At 40.5% G+C, this 13,279-nt stretch overlaps 1 protein-coding gene across 2 annotated transcripts in view; it reads right to left on the bottom strand.

The window, feature by feature from the left end:
• The window catches only part of PTGIS (prostaglandin I2 synthase), a 73,808-nt gene that overhangs the window by 56,986 nt on the left and 3,543 nt on the right, over positions 1–13,279 (bottom strand). For both annotated transcript variants that reach the window (XM_053247979.1, XM_053247978.1), the window contains exons 3-4: positions 5,718–5,841; positions 3,334–3,512 (exon numbers count right to left, since the gene is read on the bottom strand). In XM_053247979.1, the coding sequence (XP_053103954.1) occupies positions 3,334–3,512; positions 5,718–5,841 (303 nt within the window). The remainder of the gene's footprint in view (positions 1–3,333; positions 3,513–5,717; positions 5,842–13,279) is intronic.

Here is a 13,279-nt window from a genome sequence, read left to right as displayed (position 1 = left end):
CTAGATGGACCAATGGTCTGACTCGGAAGAAGGCAGCTTCCTATGTTCCTAGACCACTATGTTTTCAGAACTATTGCATGGTGTAAACCAGGAAGGCTATGTCACTGGGATATTTCTGAAAGTGTAGGTCGCATGCTTCAGCCTCCCTGGTCTATACTAGGGTTCCCCAACCTTAGTTCTAGAAATGTTGTTGGACTAGATCTCCCATCATCCCCAGCTACAATGGCTTTTGTGGCTTGGGATGATGGGAGTTGTAGTCCAACATTTCTAGAACCAAGGTTGGGAAACTCTGGTACAAGTCAGAATCCAGGTGGGGTGCTGTATGATAGAATGCTCCCCAGTTTCAAAAACCTGCAGGAAAAAGGATCCATCTAGCCTTCTCCAAGTTATTTGATTCAGGAATTTGTGTCCCATCTTTCCATTGCCAAAAAGCACCCAAGGTGATCAGCAATGACAATTAAAAACTGATTTTAAAAAATAAACAAAACAGCGACACTTCCCCTCTACATACTCAGAATTTGAAGTGCTGATCCAAAAGCATTTTATTAGAATTCCTGTGACTATGAAACTCCTGGCAGAAGTTGGTTTCTGTTTTTGTTGAATCTCTTTATGACATCAGAGTTTTTTATTGCTCAAATATATATATTCATGCTATTAAAAACTGATGACTGGAAGTATGGAACCCATTATGGTTGGGTTAGTCCTTGAGATTTAGAAATGGAGAAGTTGAGCATTTTTGGTTTCTGGAAGAAATATGAGCTGTTTCCATCTTTCCAGGAAAATGATCATAGGACTTGCTAATGAGTTCTGGGGAAAGTGTTTAGAAAACCAAATGGTCATCTAAAGGATTACACGGAGGGCCTGATCCTTGCTGAGAGGGCTGCAAGAGGTTCAGATGCCTCTGTGGGTATACCTCACTATCCGCAGACTCACCATTAACAGTTTCGTGTATCCGCGGTTGGGTAATGGACACCCAGCCTTGGCATACATGGAGAAAAAAGGGCCCCAAAGGGGTTAATCCCGTATCTCCGTGGGGTGGCCGGAAATGACCTTTGAGGTCAGTTCCAACCACCATATTGTGGAGGAGAGCCATTTTATGGCTCATTTGTTTAAAAGAAACAAAAAATAACCCCACATTATTATTTTTTTGCAAATTTCAGGGACTTGGGGTGGGGGGGCATTCTTGGACTCCTGAAGGCCGCAGAGCAGGGTATGGCACTATTTGGACCATTTTCATTGGTTTTTAAAAAAAATTAAAGTCTGGGAGCCTAACCCCCATAATCCCAGACTCAGTGCCTCATTATCCACAGTTTCATTACCTGTGGTAATCTACAGGAACAGAACCACTGCGGATAATGAAGTCCTCCTATATTTTTTAAATTTTACATTTATATCCTGCTCTTCCTGAAAGGAACCCAAGTGGTGTACATGGTTATGTTTATATTCACAACAATCCTGTGAGGTAGGTTAGCTGAGAGATAAGTGAATGGCCCAGAGTCACCCAGTGAGTTTCATAGCTAAATGGGGCTTTGAAGTCAGGTCTTCTGCGGTCCTAATCTAACACATTACGTCACTGAGGCCTGTTAGTTTCAAGCCTCCATACCCCCTCCTAAACAAAAATATTTTCTGTTCTTAATTTGGGAGATTTGGATTTTTTCCCCTTGGATGTCTGAGTAACTCATCCAATCTCCACAGATTAACTGTAAATGGAATGAGCCATCCTTAATCATAAAAAAATATGATAGAATTTTAGGACTTTAGAAGGAATTTTAGAAGGAGCTTCTAAAAGTAAGAGAATAATCACTTGTTTGCCATATAATCTATAACAGCTGATATCCAGATGGACAAAGTGTGGGTGCTGCAGGAGACATGCCGGTACTGCTGCCAAGTTCCCAACGAAAGCAACAATGGTGCCCGGGTGGGGTGGGGTGGGGGGAAGAATTCTACCTCCCCTTTCCCTGGAAGTGGTCTGTGAAACCCCAAAATGTGTCCTTGTTTGGGGTCACACTCTTGCCTCTTCTCTCTGGATTGGCAACAACTTTGCCTGGATCTCAGCATCCGACAAATGGAAGCAGGCTTAACTGAGGTGTGACAGCTAGCTTTTTCCTTGCAGGGAGGTTTTACATGGGGGAGCATTGGGAAAAAAGGCAGACTCTACCTACAGCCTAATAGCGTAGTGGTTAGAGAGCCAGCATAGCATAGTGGTTAGAGTGCTGGATTAAAAGACCCAAGTTTGAATCCCCATTCAACCATGAAATTCCATTGGGTGACTCTGGGCCAGTCATGTATCTCTCAGTCTAACCTACCTCACAGGGTTGTTGTGAGGATAAAAATAACCATGTACAATGCTCTGAGCTCCTCGGAGGAAGAGCGGGACATAAGTTAAATACATACATACATAATCTCCATTCACTTGACCACTTCATTCTGTTGCATGTGCAGAGCAGACTTGAGGACCAGGCAGTAGATAAAACACAACTTGTTGGTCTAGGGGTATGATTCTCACTTAGGGTTCAAAAGGGAATGGGTTCAAATCCCAAACAAGCCCTGCCCAATGATAAGGTGCTGTAGCTTAGTAGTACAGAACATGCTTTGAATGGCGAAGATCCTGGATTCAATCCAAGGTGTCTCCAGGTACAGCTAGGAAAGATCCGCACCAGAAACCTGAAGAGCTGCTGCCAGTCAGTGTGGACAATACTGAGGTAGTCTGACTCAGTAAAGGCAGCTTCATATGTTCACATATACAGAAATCACAACACTTACCATTTAGATTGTACTGTTCTGTCATTGCTTTGGCTGCCAATACGTTTCCGGGCAAAATACAAAGTGCTAGTAATTATCTTTAGAGCCTTAAACAGCAGTGGCTTCTTCTGCATGGTCCCCACCGCACATTAAGATCATCGAGAGAGGTCCATCTCCGTATACCACCAGCTCGTCTGGCAGTGACTCAGGGGCCAGCCTACTCTATAGTTGCTCCTGGGCTGTGGAATGTGTTCCCTATAGACATTCGTGGTTTAACATCTCTTTCACAGCCTTCAAAAGAGCCCTTAAGACACATTTTTTAAGGCAGGCCTTTAGTAATCTCTGAATGTTTTAAATTTTTTAATTGCTGTTTAATGTTTTTAATTGCTGTACCCTCTGAATGTTTTGATTTTTTAAAATTGCTGTTTTAATAGTTGGTTTTATTTTGTTCTTATTTTGTTTGTTTTTGTGAACCGCTAGAGAATTTGAAGTCAGGCAGTATATTAAATAAATAAAATAAGAAAAGAAAATGAGATTAATAGTGGTATTCTTGAGCTGGTCACCAGCTTTCATTTCTATAAATTGACTTACATTCTCAGCATGACCTTTTCCTCACGAGGGTCATAATCTGGTAGCTTGACATCAAACATTCGGTCCATTAAAATGCGTGCATATTGGCCAAAGTCTAGCTTAGTATGAGATTCCCAAAGCACTGCATCATAGGAATGAGGGTCCAATAAGACGGTGACGAATTTTCCTACAGCTTGAATCTTAAAACAGAACAAGCAAATCACACACACACACACACAAAGAAAGAAAAGAATGTAGTTTATCACTTAAGAAAACTTATATTTGTTTTTTTAACAGTCCTAGGAAATAATACGTGCCACTTCCAATTCCAACTGGTAGCACTGTCAGCTACCAAAAAATAAAAACAGTTACGATTATGTGTCACTAGTAGGTGAAACCCATCACTGACCGGGTAAAGACGTTTTGCAGAGATTACACTTCTGGGAAAGTTCAAGAAATTAAATATATGTCACAGAATTTTTATTAATGTGCTTGCAAAAGGGAAGTAAAAGATCAGTTTGAAATTTGGAGGATTTCAACTTCAACCATTACTCATTTTATTGTACAATGACCATAATATGGTAAATTTGAATCATAGTGAATTTGAATCTGTGAAAGATCTTCTGTTTTTCTTGGGCATTATGTTGTTTTGGAATTATTGATGTGATTTTTGGGTATTAACATCTGTTGAGAACAGTAACAAAATATGGTAATTAAATCAGAATGTCTGCTTTTAAAAACACCAACAAAAACATTAAACAAAAACATTTTATTTAAATGTGTTCCCAAACATATTCTGATGTAAAATGTGGTGCATTCAGCTACTTCAAGAGGCAGAAGTGTTCATGCATAATTTGGTATGTGCAGGTAATCAGGAAGCACAATTTCTTTTTTTTTTTAAACTAGGGGGGCGGAATTTAAATTCTCCCTGAGTATGTTCTAGTGTAAAAACCAATGCATTCTGCTAATTTCAGTGGCAGGATTGTGTATACAAAATTTGGTCTCTGTAGGTCACCAGGAAGTATATTTCACACAAACAAATTCTTCAAAATATAAAATAGATTTGTATAGTACCAAGGTGAAAACTGCATTGAACCAGTATTTTGCTTATTCTTAAAACAGTTCTTAAGTAACCCAGTAGGATTTTGTAAAATGAAAGTCTGAGTTGAGAGATGACATATCTAAAGAAAATCAAGTAGTCCCCAGCCAAAAAAAGTGCTTACTAATTTTAATGTAATGAATATTGCTGGTTTGGGAAGGGGGCCCTTGATTGCAGCCCCTGTATTAGGAGAATTTGTAATTAGTAAATTTCTTATTTTTTCTGCTACAGAAAAAAGTGGCTAAAAACACTGGCTGATATCCTAACAAAGCACAAGTGCAAAGGGAGAAGTTCTAGTACTTCTGAAAAGTTCAACTAACTCAGTTCCAAATTGTGACAACTTCCCCTTTCCCAGGTAGCGCTCGGAGACACCTGAAAATATGTCCCAGGGGTTTGCACAGCCCTCAGGGACATATTTTCGAGTGACAAAGAAGGTTTCTGGAGTAAAGGGAGGTTGTTGAAATTCACACACGTGTGCATACACATACACACACATGTGCAGTGTTAGTTTGGAACTCTTCAGAAGGACTGATGCTACACAAGTACTTATCCCATTGCACCAGTGCTTCATGACAGGATATCAGCCACTTTACCTAGTGAATAATTTAGTTTACTTATTACTTACATTCATCATCATCATCATCATCAGGCCCTGCCTTTGGACTTATAAATGAAAACGACAAGACATACCCACAGGAAGGGGAATGGAGCAGAAAGAGAGTGGACACAGATCTGTTTGACAATGGCAGATCATAACAGTACAAGTGGACCTCCTTATTTGTCGGGGTTCTGTTCCATGGCTGTGCTGTGGATATTGAAACTGTGAATAAGGATGCATTGATCCATATGGGAAAGCAGGGATTATGTCCCCGGTTGGCCATTTTCAGCCAAAATTGCCCCCAAACCAGCCAAAAACCAGCCTATTTGGGGGGGGAACGCCTTACCTATCTCTGCTGCTCCCCCCGAATTGTGTTGTACCCAAAATAGCAAAAAATCACCCCCCTTTAAAAAGGAGCCATTTTGTGGCTCTGAGTCCTAAAATGGCAGCCAGAAATGATCTCTGCGGTCATTTTTGGCCATCCCAACCCACTGATATCAACCCACTCATCCCAACCCACAAGGTCAATGCATGTTTTTTTGTTTTTGCATATCCCAAGGTTGGGTGTCATTTCCCTGACTGCTGATACGCGACACTGCAGATAACAAATCCACGAGTAAAGAGGTCCACCTGTACTTTGTAAGCAAGCATTTCCTGGCAAGTGGTGTGAATTGGCATCCCTAGATGGTTAGCAATAGAGATACTCACTGTGAAGATATCCCCATGCTTCCGCTTCATTTCCGATAGGAACTTGGCAGCATCTTTACCAAACTCCAGTGCATGGCCAAGCCAAGGAATGAGACCTTTGTCAAGTGGTGGTTCACCAGGTTTCCTGGAAGCCAAATCAATTTAAAAAATGCTTTAACTAGTAATATTGCTGAGCCAATTTTACATCTAGACACCCACCCTTAAATTTAATTTTAATGTTTTTACTTAATGAGACTGTTTTCATTTGTTTTATGAATTTTTAACTGTTTTATATTGTTTTTATATTATGTTATAACTTGTACATCACTAGGAGATTTCTATATCAGGTGGTATAGAAATACGATAGAGAGAGAGAGAGAGAGAGAGTGAGAGAGAGATGTTAAATCAAATCATAGTCAACTTGGGATGTGGAAAAATACATTGTAGGCTGCTTGCATTTGTAAAATCGTCCAGCAGCTTTGCCACTGGAGGGGAAAAGTGTCTATTCGGGAGCAGTGTGCCCTATTTTTTTAAAAAAATATGTGTGCCTCAAGAAGAAAAAGTTGGGAAACAATGGAGTAGACAATTCAGAGCTAGACAGATCAATGGCTTAAATCTTAAACAGATCTTAAACTTGGTATAAGACAGCAGGAGCATGACAACAATGTATGAGGAAGAGGAGGCACTTAACTCATTTCCTCTGTACTATAGTCCTGACAAAAATCACCATCCCCAAAAGCTGCTATTAGTCTTGGGAGGGTAACTCTTCTAGGAAAGGAGAACTGGTCTTGCGGTAGCGAGCATGAAGTGTCCCCTTTGTTAAGCAGGGTTTGCCCTGGCTTGCATTTGGATGAGTGACTACATATGAGCACTGTCTGCAGCAAGATAATCCCCTTAGGGGAACTCTGCTTGCATGTAGAACGTCCAGGTTCAATCCCTGGGATCTCCCACTCCAGGTAGGTCTGGGAAGGACTCCTGCCTGTAACCTTGGAGAGTCACTGCCAGTCAGTGTAGACAAGGCTGAGCTAGATGTACCAGTCTGGCTTAGTATAAGACTGCTTCCTATGTTCCTAAGAGGCCTAATGAGGCATTTAGTGTCTCATGTAGTTTGACATTAATGTCCAAATGAGGATTGCCACACACACACCCCACCCCAGAGCCAGTACCACAAGCCAATTTAATACCACATTTACTACATCTTATCTGATATACGTCTGATGAGTTAATAAAGCTTAACACTAATGGAAATATGCGGTTCTGTTAGCCAAAAACTAGCTGGCCACACACTGTTCCATGGCTGACTAACAGCTTAGCTTAAATAAACTGTTGGCTAATCCATTCTAAAAATGGACGGGAAGGGTGACATACTGGCTCCAAACTGCAGATTCAAAACCAACATGTTAAAAATATCACATCACAAAAGACATCTTATTACTTCCATGAGATTTGAAAGTAGTCTGGGCCTTTTCCACACTGCACCAACTATTTAAAAAGCCACCGGGTGCTCATCCACAGGTCCTATTTGCAAAGGCACACATGTTCAGTGATGATTGCATTGTTCATCTGCACTCAGCTGTTTTTAGTCAGAAATACAACTTTCCCCAGAGAAGGTTCTTCTGTTGTGTAGCAGAAGCCATGTGCAGAGACAGGGTATGTACGTTTTTGGTGATTCGGTTCGAATTCATACTGAACTCCCGGTCTACGAACTGGTTTGGTCAAACCAGCCAGCAGTCCGATCCATTCAACTGAACTGCTTCGACCCAGTTCGAGGGGTGATACTTGTAAAAGGGAATCTGGTGAGGCCGGAATCACGGCGATGTTACTGTTCCAGCCTCCACAGATGCGCAGAGGTCACACAAATAGCCTCCACACATCCATGGAGGCCAGAACCATGCCACTGCTGCTGCACAGACCACACTGCTGGGGAGAGTGCTGGTGGCGGCAGTAAGGCATCCTATCACCGCCGCCCTCCAGCCACCCTTAGAAACTTTTTAAAAGGATTCCCCTTTGCTTGTAAAGGGGAATTCTCAATGGATTCCCCTTTACGATCATTGGCCCTTGAACCGTCAAACCAGGTCAAACCAGTCTGTAAAAGACTGGGTCTGGTTCAGTTTGAACTTGGACGGGCTGCTATTTGGGGGGGGGGGCTGGTTCAGTTTGAGTTTGAACCAGTCGAATCGGGCTGGTTCGACTCGAACCCCGGTTCTGCACATCTCTTTTGCAGAGTGCTGATTAGCTGGCTATTGTGGCAATCATGAACTGAACTTAAATCCTCACATCCACAGTGAGGATGTAACAAGAGGCCCATGTGCAGCTCTCTTAGTCTCCTAATGCATGTGCAAGTGGGCGAAACATCCCTGGTTTGCCCATGCTCTAGAAGCACTCTGGAAGAGAGGAAACAGGTCACTGAGGGTCTTCAGCACAGGGGAGGCAACTCCGCTCTTTGTATGCTGAATCCTGATCTGCACCAGGTCCCCTATGGCTGCTTTTGAGGTGGCAGGGAGCGAATCACTTTGAAGCCTATCTCTTGATGACAGACTGAATATGAGATGTTGGCCCATAACAAGTTCAGGAAGACTTAAGAGAATACATTTGTCTTAAGCTGCTTCTCAAGGAGTGGGAGCGATTGAATCAGACAAATATCTGGAGGTAGTGAAGTCCAAAGACAAGGTGCTGTCCAAGAAAGTGGATGAAGGTAAGAAACAACAGGTGCAGTCCTTGGTCTAACTAAAATTCTGGTGTTAGAAGAACACAGAGCTCTGGGAGAAAAAGAAAGAGAAATTAAAGGTGAAAGGAGCAGAGTATTTAAAAGTAGTATTTTAAGAAATACTATTTACTACAGCAAAAGAAAAGAAGCCAGTGTGAGGGGAAAAGACAAATAAGGTCATATTAACGAGCAAGAAAAATGAGATGAGCTGCAGAAGGAAGAATAGGTATCAGAGGTTTAAAATGTGATATAGGAAGATCCAAAAAAAACAAAAAAAGGACATTAGAATAATTCCAGCCTAAATAAAATGAGAAAGTAAGCAGGTTTTGGAAAGAAAAGAACCTCTTTGAGAAATACTGCTGATGACTGCTAAAGGGGCTTAGAAAATGCCTGAATCTGCAGTGAAAAGACAGAGGAGACAAAAATCACACCCAAATGCCAGACATGTGGAGGAGGAAAAATAGAAAAACTAACAAGAGTTAAAGGAACAGAGGGAACTGAAAAAACATCCAAAGCTGGAAAAATAAGAAATGCAGGGTTAATACAAGTTTAGCTTAAGTAGGTGAGACGTAATATAAGAAAAGACAGAAGTAAGGCAGGCAGAAAGATCAGTGACTGATGATGGGATAAGATCTGGAACTGAAAAATGTAACTGCAAATCATCAGCATTATAATAATAATGAATATGAAAAAGATTGTATAAGAAGCCTACATGGCAAGAGATAAAAAGTAAAAAAAGAAGGGGTTCCAATACAAAGCCCTGAGGCACACCAAGATTGAGGAAATGAAACACAGAAGGAGCCAGACATGTTAAAAAAAGAAAGAAAGAAAAGATTATTGCCCATTTTTCCACAAGTCTTTTCAGATATTCATGGTTATAGTTTCCCATATGTTTTTGCCAATTTTACCACAAATTCTTCCATTTGCTCCAACTCATCACCGTACAAAAGTTTTGGATCCAAGTTGTTTTTAACATCATCTTTTTCTTCCTGCAGCTTCCCATTGGATCTTAAAACTCAATTAATGTGCTCCAGTTTGAAAATATTCAAACCACGGAAGTATATGTCCATTCCTTCTATGTTACATTTCAGCACAGAAAATTATTCTATTGAATTCTATGAGCTCTCTATAGCAGTGTTTTTCACTGTGCAGGACGGGGGCCAGTGGCAAGCCCCATCAAGCAAAAGTGTGGCCCCCTGACTAATTGTGTGTTGTTGTTTTTAAAAAAATACAAAAGCAGTATAGTTGCATCACGCTGCTTCTGTAGCATTCTGCAAATGGCAATAGTCTAGTTTCACTGATCGGAGAGACCTAATTTTTTTTTAATAGAAAGTTTTCAACTGCCTTTTTAAAGCAGCAAGGAAGGGAGCCAGAGAGATCTCCCAGTAGAAGAATTCCACAGATACAGCACTACCATCAGGAGCAGCCCTCTCCTGAGGCACGGTGAGCTGGTCACCTCAGGTGGCAGATTACAGTGCACGGTGCCCCACACCATCCTTGGAGCAACCCTTTGGGACAGATCTAACCCTTGTAAGCTTTGCAAGGAGCACCTCTCCTCACAATTCTTGCAAACCTGGAAGAAGTACAAGCAAAGAGGAGGCTGCTGGAAACCTCCCTCCCTCCCTGTGTGTCCCACAGAGCCACTTTCGAAGCCTGCAAAGGCTGGTTTTGACCATTTGCTGACCGCCTCAAAGTGCATGGGGCAAGGAAGCATTGGGCACCTTGCCTCAGTTACTGCAGCAATTATTAAATTAAATTAAATTAAATTAAATTAAATTAAATTAAATTAAACTGTATTTACGGCCAATGGCCAAAACAAAACAACACAAACAATAAACATTATCCCAGTATGCAACATTAACTTAATCATTAATTTTAGCATCAATCAATGAACTACGAATTCTAAGTGCGATGTAACAAAATTTTGCTACAAGTTCATTGATTGATGCTAAAGTTAATTATTAAGTTAATGTTGAATGCTGGAATAATGTTTATTGTTTGTGTTGTTGTTTTGTTTTGGCCATTGGCCGTAAATAAAGTTTAATTTAATTTAATACTGCAGCATCTTGGGCCACCCTTACTACCACTGAAAGGTGTTTCTTTCACCTTTATTACTATTATTTAAAGCATATTATTACTATTATTTAACATATTTTTATACCACTCCATATGCAAGTCCATGAGCGGGTCAGAATCTACCCGACAGGTGGTTCCAAATTCTTGAAAGAGTTCTGATTCTAAAACTTTGTTTTACATTTTGGAGTTCTTAAAACAGTCTGCTAACAGGGCAAAAGGCACCTTTCAAACTGGCGATTCTCTTATGGGGCAAAGAGAGAGCCTCTTCTCACACAACCTCAGCCGTGTCCTCCCACTGGCTGTTGCTGGCATCAACCTTTTGTCTCTTTTTAAGTTGTGAGACAGAGAATTATCATCTTATTCTTTCTCTATATAAGGTTTTTGGGAACTTTTTCATTGAAAAATGGAATAATAATGATGATGATGTAGCTCTTTTGAAGTCTATGCACAGAACAACTGTCAAGAACTCTTTTCATGGATTGCCCCATGGTTCATCATACAGTTTAGCCTTTAAACACCACCTTATACCTATAGAGTTCCTCCCACTTCCTTTCTTTCCCTGCCACCCTTCCAAGGCCATCTCAAAGATTTGTCTCCCAGCTTCTCAGATGTTCTGTGCAAAGCCAGACTAGCAGTTCAGTTCAGTTGGTAGGTCCTTCTGGCTTTCCGTGCCTAGCCATCCTCTGGGGCCTGCCACATTTTTAATGCTGCCTTAAGTACAAAAATTGCCTTAAATTCAGTACCACAGACAGAAGTCAAGGATGCCAACATCAACATCTTTTGAGCAGATGCAGGATCACTCACACCCTGTCTTTGACGCTGGAATGTGACAACAGCACAGCACAATAACAAAGTGAAATTCACATGTCAAATCACTGCAGTAGCGTGATCTGACTTGTCCTCTACCCACCCCAATAACTCTTTTAATCTATCTCTGCTGGTTCTGCTTTAGTATTTTTATAATGTTCACCCAAATACTGTAGGTTCACTGGCTAACATGCAGATGAAGTTACTCAACATTACTACTCAGGAGTTACTCTAAAGGACTACTTAATTTCAATAAGACTAATAAGGAGTAATTAAATCTGGATGCCAGCCAGTGTTCTTTTAAAAATATCTAAGTTAAAAATCCTTTTTTTTAAGTTTTGAAACTTGTTAACTTTCAACTTTTAAATTCGATTTTAATGGGTTATTTTTAGTTATTTTCATTATTTTATTTTTATTAGTGTTATATTATTGATGGTTTTATCATGTTTGTGAGCCTCTCTGAGTAGTATTGCACTGGAGAGTTGAGGTATAAATATGTCAGATCAATCCATCAATAAAATGTTGTTCTCATATACTATTGGAATTGTTTGTAATCCATGCTATAGTCTTTTTTCTGTTTATTCGGTTAAAAAAATTGTATGTACTTTTTTTGTTGCTCTCTCTCTCCATCGACTTGACGCCTCCCACCCACCCCAGGATTGGTAGAACAATAGGTGGATTTTATAAATAAACAATTTTTTTTTCAGAAGAGGAGTTGTATTCATCTGTTTCAATAAAAAGCAACAATCTTCTGGCACCTTCAAAACTAATATATTTATGGTGGCAAAAGTCACCCAAACTCTATTAATCTTCAAGCTGCCACAACTTTCTGTTTTAATAAATTATTATCCCTTTATTTATATAGTCTTGCTGATGTACACGGCACTTTACAGAGTCAGAGAAGCAAAGAGAAGTCCTTGTTTACATCTTCTCGGGCTTAAATGGCCAAGAAGAGAAATTCCATAAACTCCACCAACAGCTTAATCAAGGGCTAAATTGCTCTTATAATTATGAATAACTGAAAATAATGTGGTGGGACCTGGAAAAGCAATTGCCTAAGCCCCTGGAAAACTGCCACCTTTCTGAATAGACACATATTCACCTTTAAAATGTGTGCCTAATCATACTATAAATCTAAGGCAACTTTTTAAAAAATCATTGCAAAACCGCACTTGACTATATAACAGACCATCTATTCTATCTCAACAAGTAGACAAAAAGCAGGTGGTTCTGTGCCTATCAGTTTAGAAGGAAAATCAGGCTCACTCAGAAACAGCTCAGTGGCTTCTGCATACTCAGAAAATGTCGCAGGTTTGTAAAAGTAGATTTATTTGCAAAATAAAATAAAATTGTAATCCCTCACTCACCAAAGAGCTGTGCTCAGTACAGGCCATTTCCAGTTCTTATGGAATGTTGAGAGCAGTTGACCCTCAGAATGGCCTTGTTCACACAAGCACCAAATCTAGATTTAATGTGAGTTACTGACATTAGTGTGACTGTGTGAGCGTCAAGGTGGTTTATGGCCCAAGATTTCCCACCTTGGCATGGTTTCATAGAATCATGCTAATGTTGGTAACCCACATCAAACCTAGATTTGAATGACTGTGTAAATCAGACCAATATTAAGATTGTCGGGGGGTGAGGGGTAGGATAACCAATTTGAACCCCTTACAGTGTCCTGGAGAGTGGCAGATTCAGGCTGAGCTGATTTTAAGCGGTCAGGATGACCGAAAGGGGAAAGGGTATATTTTATCTTTCCCATTCTCCAGAATCTGCACCCTCCACTAAATAGACACAAAGTGCCTAGATTGGGGTTGACACTCAGCTCTAGGTGCCTAGATTTTGCAGCTGACATTCAGCCATAAACCTAAGTTCTTCCGTGCTATGTAATGCAACAAAGGAAGGTTTCAGTAGGTTGGGAAAGAAAAAAAGTGTCTTGCTTCTTCCTTCCCAGAAAATCTTTCCCATCCTCTGCAAGCCGTGCACGGTTCTT

Source organism: Hemicordylus capensis, chromosome 4 (assembly GCF_027244095.1).
Source record: "Hemicordylus capensis ecotype Gifberg chromosome 4, rHemCap1.1.pri, whole genome shotgun sequence".
Taxonomy (NCBI): Eukaryota; Metazoa; Chordata; class Lepidosauria; order Squamata; family Cordylidae; genus Hemicordylus; species Hemicordylus capensis.
The sequence above is the reverse complement of the archived record's forward strand: the minus strand, read 5'-3'. Positions and strand labels throughout refer to the sequence as shown.